The 19,543-nt window shown below is 53.2% G+C and overlaps 8 protein-coding genes across 8 annotated transcripts; 3 read left to right on the top strand and 5 right to left on the bottom strand.

Annotated features, from left to right (window-relative positions):
* Nucleotides 1–227: 227 nt before the first annotated feature.
* AB675_674 (60S ribosomal protein L38-1) lies at nucleotides 228–686 on the top strand (the record flags this gene model as incomplete). The annotated part of the gene is made up of 2 exons (XM_018147062.1): nucleotides 228–291; nucleotides 466–686. The coding sequence occupies 2 exons, from the start codon at nucleotides 228–230 to the stop codon at nucleotides 684–686; spliced, it is 285 nt and encodes a 94-aa protein (XP_018005883.1).
* Nucleotides 687–983: 297 nt separating this feature from the next.
* AB675_673 (N-acetyltransferase 9-like protein) lies at nucleotides 984–1,718 on the bottom strand (the record flags this gene model as incomplete). The annotated part of the gene is made up of 1 exon (XM_018147051.1): nucleotides 984–1,718. The coding sequence occupies one exon, from the start codon at nucleotides 1,716–1,718 to the stop codon at nucleotides 984–986; it is 735 nt and encodes a 244-aa protein (XP_018005800.1).
* A 127-nt stretch (nucleotides 1,719–1,845) lies between these two features.
* On the bottom strand, nucleotides 1,846–3,390 carry AB675_672 (DNA polymerase subunit delta-2; the record flags this gene model as incomplete). The annotated part of the gene is made up of 1 exon (XM_018147041.1): nucleotides 1,846–3,390. One exon carries the CDS (start codon nucleotides 3,388–3,390, stop codon nucleotides 1,846–1,848), a length of 1,545 nt encoding a protein of 514 aa, XP_018006072.1.
* Nucleotides 3,391–3,959: 569 nt separating this feature from the next.
* Nucleotides 3,960–4,439, bottom strand: AB675_671 (uncharacterized protein; the record flags this gene model as incomplete). The annotated part of the gene is made up of 1 exon (XM_018147030.1): nucleotides 3,960–4,439. One exon carries the CDS (start codon nucleotides 4,437–4,439, stop codon nucleotides 3,960–3,962), a length of 480 nt encoding a protein of 159 aa, XP_018005963.1.
* Nucleotides 4,440–4,790: 351 nt separating this feature from the next.
* AB675_670 (Phospho-2-dehydro-3-deoxyheptonate aldolase) lies at nucleotides 4,791–6,275 on the top strand (the record flags this gene model as incomplete). Its single annotated transcript, XM_018147019.1, has 1 exon — nucleotides 4,791–6,275. One exon carries the CDS (start codon nucleotides 4,791–4,793, stop codon nucleotides 6,273–6,275), a length of 1,485 nt encoding a protein of 494 aa, XP_018005516.1.
* Nucleotides 6,276–6,884: 609 nt separating this feature from the next.
* Nucleotides 6,885–9,251, bottom strand: AB675_669 (GPI mannosyltransferase 3; the record flags this gene model as incomplete). Its single annotated transcript, XM_018147007.1, has 1 exon — nucleotides 6,885–9,251. One exon carries the CDS (start codon nucleotides 9,249–9,251, stop codon nucleotides 6,885–6,887), a length of 2,367 nt encoding a protein of 788 aa, XP_018005479.1.
* Nucleotides 9,252–13,092: 3,841 nt separating this feature from the next.
* On the bottom strand, nucleotides 13,093–14,026 carry AB675_667 (putative oxido DltE; the record flags this gene model as incomplete). The annotated part of the gene is made up of 4 exons (XM_018146987.1): nucleotides 13,093–13,224; nucleotides 13,275–13,648; nucleotides 13,695–13,931; nucleotides 13,981–14,026. The coding sequence occupies 4 exons, from the start codon at nucleotides 14,024–14,026 to the stop codon at nucleotides 13,093–13,095; spliced, it is 789 nt and encodes a 262-aa protein (XP_018005670.1).
* A 2,142-nt stretch (nucleotides 14,027–16,168) lies between these two features.
* AB675_666 (Histone-lysine N-methyltransferase, H3 lysine-4 specific) lies at nucleotides 16,169–19,498 on the top strand (the record flags this gene model as incomplete). Its single annotated transcript, XM_018146977.1, has 3 exons — nucleotides 16,169–17,203; nucleotides 17,272–19,330; nucleotides 19,395–19,498. 3 exons carry the CDS (start codon nucleotides 16,169–16,171, stop codon nucleotides 19,496–19,498), a joined length of 3,198 nt encoding a protein of 1,065 aa, XP_018005396.1.
* Between the last annotated feature and the right edge of the window lie 45 nt (nucleotides 19,499–19,543).

Below are 19,543 nucleotides of genomic sequence, written 5' to 3'. Positions count from 1 at the left end.
TAGAAGTTGTTGCCTTTCGAAAGATGGCAACTGCATTCCTCGTTTCCTGCCAATGACGTCGATTCCACCCGATTGAACGACCCCACCTTCCTTCCGGACCTGAAATCTTGGCAGTCCACGATCGCACCCGCTCTCCGCCCGATTTCGAGATCGCCCGACAGCACGACGTACTTCTGAAGCAACCACAAACCCTTTCGACACATCATCTGGAGGAAATCACCGCAGCCATGCCTTCCCAAGTCACCGACATCAAAGAGTTCCTTGAGATTGCGCGGAGAAAGGATGCGAAGTGTACGTCTCTCCCTCAATCCAGCACCTGCGTCGCGCAATGAATCCGCACCAGCTACATTCAGCATGAAATGTCGCGGGTGGAAACGACATACTGAACACAAAGTCTCCGCCTTTGCCATTTCACGATTACCACAACTCCCGAATATTCATGCTGACAACTCTTTGTGAAAACAGCCGCCCGCATAAAGCCCGCCAAAAAATCCGCCTCAGTCCGCACCTCCAAGTCCAAGACCGCCGGCGGCAAGGAGCAGATCAAATTCAAGATCCGGGCCTCGCGCCACCTGCACACCCTCATCCTGACGGACAAGGTCAAGGTCGACAAGATCAAGCAGAGCTTGCCTCCCAACCTCACTGTGACCGAGGTCGGCGGCAAGGAGAAGAAGACGAAGAAGTAGATCTGAGTTGTTCAAACAGCATGGGAGCTTAACACAGCGCCTGATGAGGGCGATACCTGGGAGGGGCAGAGTCACGGCAGTGATGGTCCACACGCTGTCGATGGCGCGAGTCAAAGCGGCTCGAGCGATGGACTGGGCAGGTCAGCAGGATGATTTAGTAGGGCAGTGACGGAAGAACTGTTCAAGAGCACTGAGGGCGGAATGAGCGCAGATCAAGGCCTCGTTGAATTCATGCAGCGGCAAGCAACCAACAGTCACCAGCCAGCGCTATCTCAGCCATTAACCATACCAGTTTACTCATCCATTGTCCTCGTGGTCTTCCGCATCCACGTACCGCACCTCTGATCCCGCCTCCACGCCAAACTTCCGCCTCAGCCCCTCCAACTCATCCAGCGTGATCGCCGTCCTCAATTCAAGCTCGCCGAAGAAATTTGGCCCCTCTCCAACCTGCTCAAACCCCAAGCTTTCAAACAATCGCCTGCTTGCCTTATTGTGCTCCCCGATCTTGACTCGGAAGAAATCGAATCCATCCTCAAAACCAAAGGCATGCTCTGCGCGATACTCCTCCATGATCCCCTTCTTATTCTCAAGAATATATTGTAGGAACAACAGTAAAGCCGCCCGTCCAAGACCCTTTCCGCGCATCGAGGGTTCCGCTATCATGAGCTCCAGCTCTGCGGCGAGGACTTCTCTGCCCTCGCTTTCGGACGGCGCGTTACTATCGAAGTCTTGTTGGAGGAAGAGATTTACGTCGCCTATTGCTGTGTAGCCTTCGTTGCCGTGAATGAACGAGAATGTGCCTCGTGAAATTGGAACATCAGGAACGCCAATGATGAAAGTGAGCTTGTCAGCATCCGTCCGCCAACTGCGCTGCATCTCGTTTTCCTCGTCAAGACTGAGAGGCTCGGAGGCCGTGAGTTGCTGGATTTCAGGATCTTTCATCCATGAGTGATATCGTGGTACGTGATGCGCTGAGTATGGCACCAGGATAAGTTTTGGCGTACATATTGCCTTGTCTTTGTTGATGAGCATTTCCGTCGACTTCGTTTCATGATGCGTGCTGTGGCTCAAATGAAGACACCATCGATGCCATCTTCATAAAATAATATTTCTGATGCGGGGTCGTGTTGCCTTATTGCCTGGCAAGGCTACCATCTACCTAGTGTACACCATTCGTTGCGTGCGTGTGATGTATGTCAAATTGCACAAGCTCCGGTTCCAGCGTCTCAATGTCGATGAGCACCAGTTGGCCGGTTTCGTGGAACCTTGGAATTGTGACTAACCGCACTTGTTGACCATCCGCACCTTCAATCACGGATGTGTCGAATCGTGGCTGGTTTCCGATGAAGAACAAGTGTGGGCACTCCTCGATCACGAAAGGATCTCGCTCTTGAAAGGGATAGCACCACAATGTGTCTGGAGCAGTCGGAGCGCCACATCGCCATCTCAGAAGTGCCTCCATGACCTCCAGCCTTCCCTCTGGGCTCTTGCCATCTTCACCGCCAAGACTGATGTACTTCAGTACATCGTCCACAGGCTGTCCACTATTGCCCATGAACCTCCATCCTTCGATGTCGCCGTCCCAAGGATTGGTGATACTATCAAACCACGACGGCTCTTCAGTCTCAGGATCTTTGAGGTTTGTCGTTGAGTATGCTCGTGAATGCGGAAACATGGCAGGATGGATCGGTTGCTGCGGCATAGAGGTATTTGCAGGGTCGTGCTCGCCAACCATGATAGTGACGGGTATGCTGGGCAGTAGCTCGGACATCAACGAGTCAAGTGTAGCAGTTGGTGTTGGGTTGTAAGCTGATGCATCGTAACCATACTTCTTCGATGCAGGCTTCTTGATGTCGTCGTCTCCAACCACGTCTGCGATGACATCGCTAGAGATCGAATTGCCAGCGACGATGAGCCTCGATATATTCGTGCTGTCGTCTTGGTCATCTGTGTCCAGTGCTTCACCCAAGAGGTACTCGAGCAGCAGAGAAATGTTTAATGTGTCCGCGGCTGTGCCTGAAATCTCGAGTCCGCTCACGATGGCCACCTTCCGACCATTCTGCGGCGGTCGATCCACAGCCATATCGCCCTCCTCTTCTTGTTCTTCGTCATCTCGCCTCCATCGCCTCGGTTGTGGCGGCAGTTCCGCAATATGTAGGTCCAGGACTTCGAAGTCTCCGCCAGCAGTCTCCGTTCCAAGCACGGCGACAATAACGCCGGTGACCAACAGCTTTTCCGTGAGTATGGGTCCCGCCAAACGTAGACGTCCTGATTCGTCCTCGAGCATGACCTGGACCTGGCCCTCCTTATTGAGATACGTTGGCCGTGGTGGAGGACCTGCCACCCAATGTTCTTTCGATATGTCTTCGAGAATATTTGGCTTCAGTGGCAGCTCCATGTAGACTGTGCCCACAATCCAGCATAATTGACCCTGCCGCACATCCAGGACTCTGTGTACCCGTCGAGCACTCTCGCCAGCAAGCTCATAATCTTCCCATTCTGCTTCAGCATGCTTTTCTACAATCTTCTTCAGTTTCGCCAGCCGCAAGAAGTAGATGTCGGCGAATTGTTGATTGTATTGTTTGGTCTCATTTTGTCCGAGGCGGTAGTTGTAGAGAGGATTGTATGCTGAGGGCACTCGTGATCTTGCTGCGACCTGTTCCGTTGCGTCGTTTGGCCTGAGACGACTCAGCATGGGCGCCATGACGACCCAAAAGGTTCAGTGATGTTTGAGCGATATCAACGTTGGTGACAGTACTTTCGCATGGTGCGCAAGGTGTTGGGAAGGTTTAGATTGTGGACAACCGTTGGGCGACTGTATGGACTGCAGACAAGGTCATGTTGCCAGTCCCAAGAACTGTCCCGCAACGCGAATCGCGACTAACGCTGTGCCACGCGTCTATTGGTTGTAATCTCAATAGGTGTGTTTCGTATGAAGACACTCACAGTGTTGGACGAAAAGTTATGCATCCTTGGCAGTTCAAAAACATAACAGTCTGAGAGTTACACAGTGGTGGAGATCTTTGCCTTGACAACCTTTAGTGTCATTTGAAGTCATTCTTTACTGTTTGCTTGACCTTCACCTTCGTGCACCTTCGTGATGGTTATCATAAAGGAAGTAACAATAGCGCCAATAGCAATGAAGTCGTAGCGCTCGCGGAAGTTCGCGCCGACCCTTCTATCCTACACGCAGTCTTCAATGGCATAGAGGCAGGTCTGCTCTAAGAAGCAGCCCCTTGTGTCTTTCCTCTCCCTCGATGTGAGCTTCAGTCATCATACCTTGACTGCAGGCGCGATGTATGCTCTTGCGGCCTTGATCACATCCCCGTCGTGTGATCGGATGAGTTCCGTGGCTTTAGCCTTACTCAAGTCCAGCTCATCGACCTGTTTGGATTCAGCGACGACACCTGGAAAATTGATAGATTCTTTACGCACAAGGAAAGCAACATCTTCGTTAGACACCTTAATCTTCTTCTTGACTTCTGCTTCCTTCTTCTGCTCCGGTTTCTTCGTCTCGCTCTTCTTTCCCAGACCGCTGACGATCTCTAACCGCGACATGGCTTTGCCGAGGGCCTCTTGATCAGCCGCTGACGGTTGCTTGTTAGACGAATCGCCTTCCTGGGACATGGCGTTGGCGTTTAGTGCATTTAATGCTGCGGCGGCTTTGCGGTCCTCCGCATTGTTGGGCAGATTTTGGGTCTCATCGTCGGCAGCATCGGCCGCATTCGAGGCGGATGGTATCGGCTCCGCCATGTTGATAAATTTGTAACTGTGAGTTGTGTCTGGCGATGTAGCCACGATGCTAGAAGTATGTGAAGACACCTTCGATCGTGCCAAGAGCAGAGTTCCGACCGGATGACAAGGCTGTGAAGCAGCCTCGCGAACTGGCGTTGACTCACGGGCTGAATGCATTTTAGTTCTAGAGTACTCGTGTTCGTGTCCTGTCCATTGTCGAAAGTATTCATACCTGTAAAATTCGCTCCGAGACGGCCTCTGTGTGGGCTTTTGCACAAAACTGTTCGCGGTGCCTTAGTGTCCTGAGGAGTCGAGTATTCCATACAATTCATTCGCCCTGGCCTGGGGTTCGACAATTTAGTGTCAAAAATGGGCAGCACACACATGAACGGCACAAAATGGTCACCCTCATCCTGGAAATCAAAGCCTATCGTTCAAGGGGTCGAATATGATGATCAGAAGGCCTTCGACGGCGCCATAACGAAACTGAGTAAACTCCCTCCACTAGTCACGCCGCTGGAAATCGTCAAATTAAAGAACGAACTTCGCGAAGTCGCCCTAGGCAATGCATTCCTTCTGCAAGGCGGCGACTGTGCCGAGCTATTCGATTACTGCACTCAGGACATGATCGAGGCCAAAGTCAAGCTCCTGCTTCAGATGTCCCTAGTCCTGATCTACGGCGGCAAGAAGAAAGTTGTGCGAATAGCGCGGATGGCAGGGCAATTTGCGAAGCCTCGGTCGTCACCCATGGAGACTGTCAATGGAGTACAGATGAATTCGTTTCGTGGCGATATTCTCAATAGCTACGAGCCCGACGTCAAATTGCGCACGCCGCACCCGTCCAGATTAGTAGATGCTTACATGCACTCCGCTGCCACTCTGAACTACCTCCGGGCGGCCCTTGGCTCTGGACTCGCAGACCTACATGCTCCACTTGACTGGTCATTAGGCCACGTACTCGACTCAAGTGTTCGAGCCAAATACCAGAGACTCGTCTCTTCGATCCAAGACACCCTCGATATGCTACGCACTATTGGCCTCGACTCTGCACGCAACCTCGAGACCGTTGACCTCTTCACATCCCACGAAGGGCTCCTACTCGGATACGAACAAGCCCTGACTCGCGCCTTCCGGCTACCTCCCAGTACACTTACCTCAGCTACCTCACGGCATCACAGCCACAACCGACGCGCTTCCACTTCCGCTTCCACACCCACAACCTACTACGCCACCTCCGCCCACTTCCTCTGGATCGGTGACCGCACGCGTCAACTCACCCACGCACACACGGAGTTCTTCCGTGGCATCGCCAACCCAATCGGCGTCAAAGTCGGTCCTTCAATGCCTGCTTCCGATCTGATTCCTCTGCTCGACATCCTCAACCCGACGCGAGAAGTCGGCAAAATCGTCCTCATCACCCGTTACGGAGCGCCACTAATCGCAAAACACCTCCCCGACCATATACGCGCCGTTCAAGCCTCGCCCCACGCCGGCACAGTAGTCTGGCAGTGCGACCCCATGCACGGAAACGGAAGAAATGCTACCAGCGAAACGTCAGGACAGACTTTCAAGACGCGTCGATTCAGCGATATCCTCTCGGAGCTGCAGCAAGCACTGCAAATTCATCGCTCGCTTGGCAGCTATCTAGGTGGCGTGCACCTCGAGCTGACTGGCGAAGCGGTCACGGAATGCGTTGGTGGAGCAGAAGGCTTGACGGAGGAGCATCTGAACACCAACTATACTACCTTCTGTGATCCAAGGTTGAATGAGAAGCAGGCGCTAGAACTGGCGTTCTTGGTTGCGGGATTTCTGCGGGAAGAGTACGAGGAGGGCTCTGATGGGGACGCGTCGTAATCAGATGGGTGGAGTATTGGAGGCAAAGACGAGGCGCCTTTGACGGCAATAAAGCTGAGTTGACTCTGGGACGGCGATGGCCTGAGCGTTGGTGCAGTAGTGACACGAGCGTCAGAACGAAATGACCTGATCGCCAGAACGAGATGACTCTATCGTGGATTGACCCTGGCTTATAGAACATCTCTGATTGTGATCAAGCAGCCAGAAGTTCACGAGTCTTCCTCACACACAGGGAGGCCTCTACGACGAGGTCACCCTGCTTCTATCTCGAGTCCAATGGAGGTCACTCTGTATAATAAAAGTCTATGTCTGTCTCGATAGATTCAGGTGTAATCCCGGACTGAAGTTCCTCCATCCGCCTCGGATTTACGTGCCAAGACCACGGACTATGGTCAGGTTTCAACATGCAGTATGCAGTCGAGGCGGTCCGGAAACATGATTTTGGCTTCCTGACCGTGCCTACCCCGTGGGAGAAACTTCAGCAGGAAACAGTGAACAAAGAAAGCGCGAAGGACAGCAGCGCATAGGAACTTCAAGTCAGACATGTACATTCACATTCTCCTGGGTATCATAATAACACTAATGCTACGCTCCTTTCAGTTTATCAACTCAATCCCAATGCCCACCACCACGACCTCTCCTACCAAGCCAACCCTCATACCAGGCTCTCCTCCTCTCGCCAAGCCCTACTTGGCTCTTCGCCCACTCCCACCACTGACCAGCCCCAGCAGTCCGCGACTGCTTGACCGTGCCCGTAAGAGGTCGCTGCTTCCAGGACGACCGATCCTCGCCCGCCACCCTCAGCACCTTTTCCGCGCCACCATTCACTATGGGCCTGGGATCCCGGATTCTGTCTTCTAAAACCTTTTTATTGACCACACTCCCACCCATCATCATATCCCGCCTCTCAGGAAACAGACACCAAACCACAATCTCACCTCTCCGCCGCCAATCTTCATGCCAATGGCTATTCCACACACGCTTACACTCGGTGTAGCCACTCGCACGGCCCACAAGCTGCTTCATTTGCGGCTCGAGTTGGGAGAAGAAGATCAGATACTCGGGCCATGGCCGCCGACTGCCTGGCTTGGTTCGCCATCCGGTCTCTAGGTCACTGCGATTTTTGATATTGATGACTTTATTAGGCTTCGCAGGGCCGACGATGACGCCCGCCTCATTTCGTTGGGCAGGCAGGAAACGGGTTGCCGGCGGCGAGCGAGACATACGTTGCTGAAGCCAGGTCGCTGGATCAAGGTAGAACCGGTCTGCTTCGTCGACGTAGTCCCTTTTCTCGATCGCGGACGACAAGCCTAGAGGAGGTTCGCAGGTCAGAGCCCAGGCGTCGATGCCGGGCGACGAGTTTGTGGGCGGATACTGAAGATGCGAGCGCCAAGGCGTGGAGTGGCAGGGCATGAGGAACCCGACAGTCATGTTATGCGCGACGGGATGCGGTAGGTGGTAAGTCTCGAAATCGGACCGAAGGTGGTGAGTAATGTTGATCAAACCCGAGTTGTGGATGCTGGCTGTGTAGAGGGAGATGGACAGGTTTGTGAGGAGGAGAAAAGCTAAGAGGAGGCGTTTGGTGAGCTGAGAGCGCTGAGAGTACGGTCGTAATGAATCGAATGCAGAAGCGAAGAATGCTGCTGTTGGGTGTGCGGCGAGGATGTGTAGTCCTGGGAGCAGCGGGTAGATGAAGCGAACTTCTTTGTGAGATATGAGCGAGAGAACTCCGGCCAAGACCAAGCTCGTTATAGTGAGGGATCGGAGCGTGAAGCGAGCAGTTGAGGACAGGTTGCGGTATCGGTCACCAAAGCACGACTGGTACATGCCGAGGAGAGCGAAGGGTAGGGCTGTCGTCAGTAGCAATGGATAGCCCTGTGAGAGGTAATAGTGCCAGTTGTTGTTTCCATAGAAGCCAGCAATGGACTGAAAGAGGTTGACCTGAAGGAAATGCCACGCAGGGAATGTCCACGTCTGGTAGAAGAGACGGTCAACCACTGCGGACAGACACAGCACGGCACTGCCGCACAGCAGCACTTCCCGAAAGCTGACCAGAAGTTCGCGCTGTGTCGGACCGCAGCGAAGAGGCTTCTGAGGCTCGTCCGTCTTCTTGTTCGTGCCCTGACCTTCTTGCCGAAGACTCCTCAACCCCATCAGCACCACAAGCGTTGCCCAAACCAGCACATTGGTCGGCCTCAACACCACCGCAAAAGCCGCAGCCAGCAACGCCCTCCTCAACCTCGTCGTCTCATCAACCACCCCATAGCTCGCACTAACCATCTTTCTCACCCTCAACCCCTGCTGATCGACCCCCTCCACATCCCTCGACCCCGGACCCGTCGACCAATGCCACGGCCAATTATACAGCGCCACAATCGTCAACGTCGTCTCTAACGAGTTCGAGAACGTCCTCGTCGAGCAGAACCACTGCCACGGGTTCGCGACCGTCAAAACCAGCGCCGCCGCCGGCGCCAGCGACCGTATCCCATAAGTCGACTCCGCCAGCCGCCAAGTATAGTAGTCTCCCAACGCCGCAATGACGGCCTGCAGCAGCTTCGGCGCGGCGAGCAATAACTGTGACCTGTACGGCCCGCTCAACGAGAGCATACCCGCCAGCCGATCCGCGACCACATAGCACACTGCGAACAAACTAGGATGCAGCGCAGACCGCAGTTGTTCTCTCCACTCCCAGGTTATCCACGCTCCACCAGACTCATCACCCTCATTACCAAACGCAAGCGCCCACGCCGGCTCTAGCGCCTGGAAATACTCATCCGGCTGAAAAAACGTCTGTATGATCAACGCATTCAACACGCGCGACGCTACGAGAAACAACAGCACATCTTGTCCCGTCGGCCCAGAAGGGTCGGGCTCCGCAGGCGCATGTCTTCTCCGGGTCGGTGTCAGCGGCGAGCCGGGTGTTGAGGGTAATTCGAGTCTCGGAGTGGACGGAGGAGATGTTGAAGCGGAGGACATTGCAGTTTTGTGGTCATCGTGGTTGAGGTGGAGGAGAAATGAGGTCCGGCGCAAAAGTGAGATGCGGGTTGTTTTTGTTGGAGGCTGGAGCGAGGAACCGAGCTGCAGGTACCTGCCGCGCATGTGACGTGACAACGGGGGGAAGTTTATGGACAAGGTTTCGGTTGCGTCAACCGGCCTTCATTCAAGCCCCGGCCAGGCTAGTGTTCGCGAGAGCGCAGTTGCGCATGAAGTCGTCGCCGGTTGCACAAATTGATTTCTTGGTGTAGAGCAGCTTACACTACCAGCTATCTAGACCCTCCTGTTCGCTCTACCAAAACCATGCCAAATCCATTTGTCTTCCCTGGAGCCGAGTAGTACAATCTATAGCCGTCTTTCATACACCCCGTGGTACTCGTATACATGCAGCGCTGTCTATTCGACAGTGACGGATTTGGCCAAGTTGCGGGGGAAGTCGACGTTGAGTCCTTCAGACACCGCAAGCCAGTACGCCATCAGCTGCAGGGGAATGACGTTGAGTAAACCTTGAAGAATATCGGCAGTCTTGGGGACTTCGATACGCTCGGTCTTATCGGCGGGGAACTCGTCTTCTCCTGTATTGCAAATGACGATGGGTCTACCGGATCGGGCGACGACTGTGATGCGTTAGTCACGTCCGATGAATAGTGGGACTGGAACATACCTTGCTGGTAAGCATTGAGCGACTTGGTGAAGATGTTGTCTCTGGTCATAATCATCACAATGGGCAAATTCTCGTCGACCAGAGCCAGGACACCATGCTTGAGCTCTCCAGACATGACAGCTTCGCAATGCAGGTAGGAGATTTCCTTGATCTTCAGAGCGCCCTCCAGAGCAGTCGAGAATTGATGACCGCGACCAAGTAGAAGCAATGATTTCTGACCCTGAAGGAACTTCTTGCACATTTCCTTGATGGGCTCGTTGAGCTTCAAGATCTCCTTGAATTGCTCGCTGACCTTAGCTAGACCGTCGATGACTTCTTCCCGTCTCTTCTGCTTGGAAGCACGATCCTCACTCAGGGAGAGTGCGAACATGATCATAGCCACGAATTGTGAAGTGTATGCTTTCGTTGACGCAACACCAATCTCGGGACCAGCGTTGAGATGAACACCGCAGTGAGTGAGGAGAGAGATCGAGGAGCCAACCACGTTGACGAAACCGACAGTCAGAGCACCGCGCTCCAAGCAGTAGCGCAGAGCCATGAGAGAGTCTGCAGTCTCGCCGGACTGGGAGACGAAGACGCAGGTATCGTCTCGGAAGACAGGAGCTTGACGATCGAGGAAGTCTGAGGCCAACTCGACGCTGATTGGGATTTCGGTCAACTCTTCGAACGCACCACGGACGGCCATGCAGGAGTGATAGCTGGTACCGCAGGCGATGAAGATCAATCTTCTGCAGCGGCGAATGGTAGGCATGTATTGGCGCAAGCCACCAAGATTGATAGTTCTGTTTGCAACATCAAGGCGACCGCGCATGGTGTTGACAACGGACTCTGGCTGTTCGAAGATTTCTTTCTGCATGAAATGGTCGAATTTGCCCTTCATGATCTCTTGCAGCTCCAGCTCGATGGTCTGAATGGCACGAACATTACTCGTACCGTCGTCTTTCGCCAAACGGTGAATGTTGAGCTGACCATCGTGAATATGTGCGATATCGTCATCTTCTAGGTATAAGACCTTCTTTGTGTGTTCGACGAGAGCAGATGCATCGGAGGAGAGGAAGAACTCGGCGGGCTGTGGCATGCCATCGTCTGAAAGGAAGGCTCGAGATTGCGAGCGGTGCAGGAGCGACTTGTCTGGAGGCGCGAGGAGATTAGACGGGGCCAGGTGGTTGTTCTTCTTGACCGCAACGTTGTGGCTGGCCATCTCAGCAGGCAGCGCAGCACCCTCGTCGGAGAATTCAACATCGACGAAGTCAACCTTCATCTTCTTCTGTGTCTTGACACCAATGACCAACGGCGAACCTTTTCTGGCAGCAATGACTTCGTGCGGGAAGTGGACCGACTTCATGAGCAGACCAAAGGCACCCTGGAGCTCCTTGATGACGGCCTTGCACAGTGTGGTGAAGTCGATATCGGGATGTGAGTCGAAGAGGTATTTGGCGAGCTTCGCGATGCACTCGGTATCGGTCTCGGTCTCGAACTTGAAGCCCTTGCCCTCGAGGAGAGCCTTGAGTTCTTTGTAGTTTGTGATGATACCATTATGGACGACGGTGAACTCCCACTTGGGATCCGACCTGGTACGATGTTAGACACCACGCTTGCATATAGTGCCAGGTGTGATATACCTATGGGGATGGCAGTTGAGAGTGGATGGAGGACCGTGCGTCGCCCAGCGAGTATGCGCGATGCCTGCATGTGAGTCGAATGTCTTTGTCATGTCCACGCCTGAGGCGTCAATGAGTTCTCGCAGCTTGGCGACCTTGCCAACTGCCTTGAATGGAAAGACCTCATTCTTCTTGTCGCCGTCTACTGCCAGACCGGCAGAGTCGTAGCCACGGTATTCGAGTCGGGAGAGGCCTGAAAGACAGATCAGTAAGGCTGGACTGCGCCCTTAGTCCCCTGAGTTCATACCATTGACCAATGTGTCGATGATGTACTTGCGATCCTTCTCGCAGAGATAGTTGATGTAGCCGAAGATTCCGCCTAGATGTTGTTAGCTCTGTCTGGGCTGTCGTAGAGAACTCTTACACATGATGTAGTTTGTCAAGGAGAGGAAGGAGAGGGAAGGAGGCGCTCGGCGGAATGAGAGCTACGTCAGATGTACGAAACAAAGAATGGTTGCTTGCAAAGAGGAGACAGCAGTGACAGCAGAGGAACGTTCGCGAGCGTGGGTATCGTGGTCAGTCAAGAGAACAAAGAGTGCAAAGACAGATTTGTAGAAGCAGAGTGTGAGAGACGTAAGAAGTTGGTCAATTGATGAGAATTATTACTGAAGGTCTCTGCCATGTTTACTCCATCCAACCGCAGCAGTGTCGTTGCCATGACGGGAACCGTGCGTCCTGCCGCCTCAGCCACCCCGCGAGAATCCATCATCACGTGTATTCGTTAAGGGCGTGATCCTACCAACTTGTGTCCAGTCCTGGTCTCTTCTTCCATCTCACTGTGTATCTTGCACTGTAGCTTCGGGATTGCATTCGCAAACTTTGTGTTGCGTTGACGCGTGCGCCGCTTCGGGCCTGACCATTATTGGAGGCCTCCTCGTTCAGCGGAGATCTTTTGTACCTGCAGTAGCCAAGACCGAGGGGTGAAACATTTGTGACAGCACTATTTATGGAACCCTTGCGACTTGCAGACCTGCTGTGCTGTTGCTGCAGAAAATTCTGTTCATGGTCGCCGACCAGATTCCGGCAATCAAGATTACATTGTAGCATTGCACTTATGTTTGACGTACAACTTCTAACAGAGTTGCGGCTTCTCAATATCGAGGCAGATGTAGGAAGCAGAGGCTCAGAGCCTCTCCTGACTTCGGAAGGCCCCTGTCAGCCGCCACAACAAGAACTCAGGGGGCCAGATCTGTGAGGCAACTTGTTGAAAAGAAGGCAGCATATGGAGTCTTAGCTCCTTCACCATCAACATCTGTTTCACTTATCCGACTGTACCACGGGAGTGTCATCACACGACGTCATTGGTACTAGTCGAATGATGAATCGTGTCCAGTCGATATTAGAATGTCTGAACGCGCCTACAGGAGATGGATCGCAAATCACCCCAACAGCGAGTTTAGATCTGCGATGTGTTCGCCGGATGTTGCTGAGCTCCTGATTCGAGATTCTTCCTGTCATAAGAGCTGCTCTGACGCGCTGACCTCACTTGCGTGCAACACTACTTGGGCCCTGCCATCCTCTCGAGAAGCTGACCGTATGCCTCCTGACGCTTCAACTCGAAGCTGTTGAACGCGTTCGCGGCGAGACCGACGGGAATCTGATCTTTGCCCTCAATGAGGCCACTCCAGGCCTAGTAGAGTCTTAGCAAGACAATGCGCGCTTCTGGAAAGTCCAACTTACACCCTCAGTGAATTCATCGATGGGCATGCCCATCTGTCTCCCAGTCTTACCATAATCGGGTTGATGGCGTTCGTCGTGCAACTCGGTCTGCACAGCCGGCGGGAATATCTCAATCACTTTGATATTGGTAGGTTTCAGCGATGTCCTCAAGCACAGAATCCAATGATGAAGCGCTGCTTTTGTTGCACAGTAATTTGACCGTGCTGGTATGGGGATGAGGCCGAGATTCGATGAGACATAAATCAAGGCGGTCTCGACATTGCGACCACGCAGGAAAGGAATCAGCTCTTTGGTAAGAGCCAGATATGCCAAGTAGTTCGTTGTAAATTCCAGCTCGACTGTGGCGATATCGATGCTCTCGGGCTCACTCCATTCTGCGGCACGTATCAGCTCGTGCGCCGACGCTGGGAGCTTACTTACCGCAGCGACGCTGAATCCCTGAGTTCAAGACGACGCAGTCAATGTCCGGATGCCTCTCTGTCAATTTCGAGAGGACTGTGGGTATCTGGTCAAGCTTGGTGATATCCAAGACCTCAGAATCCGCCTTGTCGCTTCCATGCCTCTGGACGAACTCGTCGAGATTACCCCTACGTCTGCCGGTCACGATGACCTTATGTCCTTCATTCACCAACTTTTCTGATAAGGCCAGTCCGATACCTGTCCAGCATAGTTAGGGCATGATTTCAGATTGAAGGTTCTCACGCACCTGAGGTAGCCCCAATGACGAGGACTTTTGAGTACAGGAATGTCATCTTGTCGATCAATGAAGCATTTCACGATATCTCGAACGCGACTTCGAAACCGAGTTGCTCACAGGAAAAGCATGAACTAGACGCCCTTCCTATGACGTTCTTACTCGGGTATATACTGCCGTAGTGATTGGGAGGCGGCAAAACCGCATCATAGACTTACCTATCGACTCGCTTGAGCTTGAGCGCGCGATTCTTCGATTAACCATTATCGCTACTATGCACATGGAAAGGACTGATGAACAATCCTGTAACGCGGAAAAACTTCTGGGCGCTGTAGAAGGTTCGTTATGTGCCGAGAGCAGTCTCAATAATAGTAGCGGTATGGGTCAACGCTCTGTCAGGGTTTAGGCTCGTGGCATTTCTTACACAAGGCCGCCACGGCCCGGCGAATGTGCTGTGAGTCTGGGTATTGCAAGAACATAACTCCTGATGAGACTGCCTCATCGAAAGCCATCGCACTCAAGGTCGAAAGATGAAGAGATAGCTCGGGCGCAGTCAGTCCGCGGCTGGAGTGCGCGCAGTAATACGGTGGATTCGGGGGACATCAAGTGCTATAAGCCCTTTCAAAAACGCTAAGCATCCCCGCTGCCATCTTCGACCTCAACTACTCGTTATCCGTCACGACGATATCACCTACCGCCAGCGCAACTTTCGTCGACGCTGGCAAAGAAGACGCTTGTTATAACACGCACTCGACCCACTCGTACGCCAACACGCATATGCTGCCCAGAGCCGATCGCAGTCGAATTCTTGGTCGTGGATGATGACAAAGTTTGTGAATCACGGACCAGAACTGCATATCCCCATCGAAATAATTATGATGCACACCATGAACAATCATCGATGGAGGTAGGTCACGGTTCAGTGAAAGACGACACTTACTACAGGCTTATATCACACGTCGATTTGTCAAAACCGCAAGACACCGTCTCACGGGTCGAAATCGTTGCTTCCCACCTTTTGGGCCACCAAATCCCACAGCCGCCCAACACCACTATCGATATTCATCAAAATGTCCTTGAATACTCATCCATTTTATCACGTTACCGACTGAGAATATCTACTGGAGGACATTGGAAGAATCTCTGGCTATTGACGGAATTATTTGATGATGGTGGACTCTTCGTGTCGTCGACGCGTTTCTGTATGGAGCCAGCTGTGCCTGAGCTCTTCTGCTGGGCTGGGCTCGTAATGATAATACCATACCTACTATATCCTCATAATAATGTCGTGCTTGCTCAAGTAAGAGGTGGCTGATACATATATTGTTGTCGTCAAATAATGGCTCCTTGTGCGCAACAAGAGATGGTGATACATATGTACGGTGAACTGACGCCAAGAGGCTGAAGAGCATGCGCCAACCTCAGCAAGCTGCCCTCGATTTCGACCGACGTCCAACCCTCTCCTTTCACAATAGCATAATCCCATCTCCTTTCTGTTCGGCGTCAATTGTACGCGAATCGTACACTTGACAATAATTGTTCGGCGCATTAACGAGTTTGGAGGCGTAATATCTGAGAACCAGCCCCTTCGGGAGAACGCTACACCTGCACCTCACGAACGCGTCTCCCTGCGGTCTTTTCGCAAGTAACATCCACACTCACACAGTTGCACTTGCGCTCTCATCGACGAGCATTTAAAGAGCAGCGCAGATACACGCACACTGCTTCACCTGTATCCTGATCAGGATATGCGCGCAGCCGTTGAGCATCCTCGACATTCGACCTCACCGCAGTCAGCGCTTCTGCCATTAGACTGCTTCTATTTAACGGATCGCTAAATCGACTCAGCTCTCTGCCAGATTTCTGTCTACCTGGCCGCTCGCTCGCTGATACGAGTCTGGACCTCACTGTCGACGGTCTATCATCACGCCGCGTGATCACGTCGATCTCGACACCACAATTGATGCGATCAACCTCAGCCAATGATCCTCGATTCGTCACAGTCTGAATCTCGGCGGCTTGAATCGACGACGCCGTCGCGGAGCGGTCCTTGATGGCAGCTGCTAACACCGCAGCCATCAATTACTTGACACCCAGTACTCAGTCGGAATCACCGCCACGAGGCAAGCACATAAGCCCTTTTTCCAATGCGGTCGGTGTTAGCGCCAATCACCACCAAGATCTTCACGGTCCGTCCATCATGACGCCGTCACACACTCCTCCCGTTCATCGCAAATCGGCACGCGACGATGGCCTGTGCGTCAAGGGCACTAAATGCACATACGACCCAGAACTTGACAAAAGTCTCAGCAGGAAAGACAAGCGGGACACGAAGGCTTCATTTGAAGAGTTTGGAACAAAGCCAGAAGACAATGTCGTCCCATCAGATCCGCGTCTCGCGATCCCGAATTACCGTAACAGCGTGATCGGCAAAGCGAAGGCTAAGTACCGTCCAACGTTATACGGCTTCAAGACATGGGACAGCGATGCAGTTACTACTGTCACAGCTGGTCCGCCAGCTGTGAAGATAGTCGTCACGGGCTTCGATCCTGCCGCTCCTCTTGCGCATATTAGCGCCTTTGGTTCCAACTATGGTGAAGTCTCAGACGTCGACAACAAGACTGATCCTATCACGGGGCGGTTCCTGGGTATTTGCACCATCACATATCAAGATTGCGCTTCTTTCCGCGGAAGTGGCCCCATACAGGCGACTCTCGCCGCAAAGACCGCAGCACTGGACTCGAAACGAGGACCACGATTAGGGCTGCGTACCGTCAAGATCGAACTCGATAGAGACGGGTCGATCACGCGCACGCATGTTCAGAAGGCCATCGCCGCACAAAGAAAAGAGACCGGCATCATACACGCGAAACCTCCCGCGCCTCAACCCGCGCCTGCGAGTCCCGTCACTGTTGGACCGCCACCAAGTGCGCCGAGAGGCCCAGCCGCCAGATCAGCGGCACCTGCGCGCCCTCCGCCGGGATCAATCGCCGCAACTTTCAGCGCCGCAGCGCCCAAGCCCGAACGTCCTGCGCGATCAGAAAGAACAAGTCTTGTTGAGTCCAATATCATCGACTCGCTCAAAAACCAACCATATATTTTCATCTCCTCTCAGCATGTACCGGTGCTAAGCACAACGATACCGCACATGAAGAAGCGATTGCGTACACATGACTGGCGCGAGGTGCGCTGCGATCACTCTGGCTATTATCTCTCTTCGATCATTCAAGAGAGGGTCAGATAGAGGCCCAAAGGACGTTTACAGCATGCAACGGCCTACCGCTGTTCACATACGTGATGCAGATGGAGCTGCGACTAGGTGGCAATCCAGCGCATGCCGCCACGGCTGAGCCTCCACCGCCTATGCCAGCGCCAGTGCCGTACATGACAAATAGACAGCACTACAAGCAGCGTCGTATCCAGGAAATGGACTTGGAAGAAGAGAAGAAGCAGCGTGCGAAGGATCTGGATCCTGCAAGAGCCGTACTCCAACTTGTTGTCCAAGAATTGCGCGACAAGCTGATTGAGGATGTGAAGTCAAGAATAGCAGCAAAGGCTCTTTATGAGTATCTGGAGCCTGCCAGGCTCGCAGAGAAGCGCAGGCGCTATGGCATTGATGATCCTGAAGGCAGTCGCCGTGGCTTACTTAGCCGTGATGATGGTTCTTCTACTCCAGACTCACGTTTTGGGACAAGACGACGCGTAGACATGAAAGCCATGAACGCCCTGTCGCTACCTCGAATCGCCAAAAGAGGACGACAAGATCCTGGAGCGGCATTTCGAGACGAGCGTCGCAGCCGCAGACCACAGCCCAACGTGCGGTCTTTGTTCCATCAGCTGTCACAGTTCCATGACGAAGAAGAGGACTCCGACGATGAGAGGGCAACGTCAATCACACGAGATACGGAGGAACCCGAAAGTCGGCCACCAAGTCGCATGAGCATGACCTCGATCTCAGATGATGATGATGCGCTGATTCGTCAAGCTACTAAGCGGCGCATGCATGCTAAAGAATCTTCTGAGGTCAATGAGTCGGTCAAGCAGGAGACCGAAACCGCAAGGGAAGACATGGTCATCTCCAAGCTTGAGCGGAGCATCTATGAAATGTCTCCTTCGTCGCGGAAGCGTAAGCGGTTGATGCAAGAGCTGCAGGCCCGCAAGCGCCAGAAGGCAGATGATGAGCTGTTCGGAATCGATAAAGCAGATCTCGAACGAGAGGACTCGATCGATGTCAAGGTTGATGAGATAGAGACACCTGTCGAGGCCACCCCAGAAGTTGAAGAGAAGCCAATCATCACCAAGCCTAAGCCCAAACCGAAGAAGAAAACCAAGAAACAGATCCAAGAGGAGCAAGAAGCCGAACGACGTGCTCAAGCGGAGGCTGAAGCAGACCAGATTGTCGACAATGTGCTCGAGCTCGCTGAAGAGGAAGAAGCTCTGGCTGAAGAAGCAGAACGCCGTCCAGTTGTCGAATGGGGCGTCTCCGCTAATCAGCCTGAACCCACCGTCGAGGATGACGAGGACATCATCATGGATCTACGAGGCTGGCAAGCTTCCATCATGGATGACGAAGACTTGCAACTGCTTAACGAAGTCCTGCACTCAAAGACTCCCAAGGCCATTGGCGACGTCACTGCCTGGGCCTGGCGCCAGGAGCAAATCCGTAATCTCAAACCCGGCCAAATCCCAGGTGCTCTGAGAAAGGAGCCTGCCATTGAAGGCTACTACGTTTCCAATCCCACAGGCTCGGCGCGTACCGAGCCTCTCAAGAAGATCCTTGAGTCTGAGAAGTCGAAATACTTGCCTCATCGCATCAAGGTCCAGAAAGCACGCGAGAAGCGCCAAGCTGAAGCAAAGAAAGATCCCAGCAGCGTGGTCCCCAAACAGGCAGAACTCCCCAAGACGAGCTCCCGTGGTAAGCGCGCTGACGACCGACGTACAATCAAAGATCTCGCCACCCAGCGCGAGCTCCTGGAAACAGTCGGTGGTGACGATCAAGTCCTCACACGCTTCAACCAGCTCCAGAAACGCAAGAAGCCCGTCAAATTCGCTCGCTCTGCGATCCACAATTGGGGTCTCTACTCACTCGAATCCATCACTGCTGGGGAGATGATTATCGAGTACGTCGGCGAGAAGATCCGGCAGGAAGTTGCCGACCTGCGCGAAATTAAGTACACCGAGAGTGGCATCGGGTCCAGCTACCTTTTCCGCATCGACGAAGGCACGGTCGTGGATGCGACGAAGAAGGGCGGGATCGCGCGCTTCATCAATCATAGCTGCGATCCGAACTGCACGGCCAAGATCATTCGGGTTGGGGGGACGAAGCGGATTGTGATTTATGCTTTGCGGGATATCGAGAAAGGTAAGTCGTTTCCATGCCTTGTCATCTATTTCTGTCTGAGCCACCGAAGCTGACATGACCACAGACGAAGAGCTGACGTACGACTACAAATTCGAGCGCGAGATTGGCAGTGACGACCGCATCCCCTGTCTGTGTGGCAGCGCGAACTGCAAGGGCTTCCTCAACTGAAGACTCTTCCCACCTCTAGCTACCTGCCGACAACGATACAGCAGG

The sequence above is a fragment of the Cyphellophora attinorum genome, assembly GCF_001299255.1.
Source record: "Cyphellophora attinorum strain CBS 131958 chromosome Unknown Contig1, whole genome shotgun sequence".
In the NCBI taxonomy this organism is placed as follows: domain Eukaryota; kingdom Fungi; phylum Ascomycota; class Eurotiomycetes; order Chaetothyriales; family Cyphellophoraceae; genus Cyphellophora; species Cyphellophora attinorum.
Note: the sequence above shows the minus strand (reverse complement) of the source record. Positions and strands in the feature narration are given on the sequence as shown.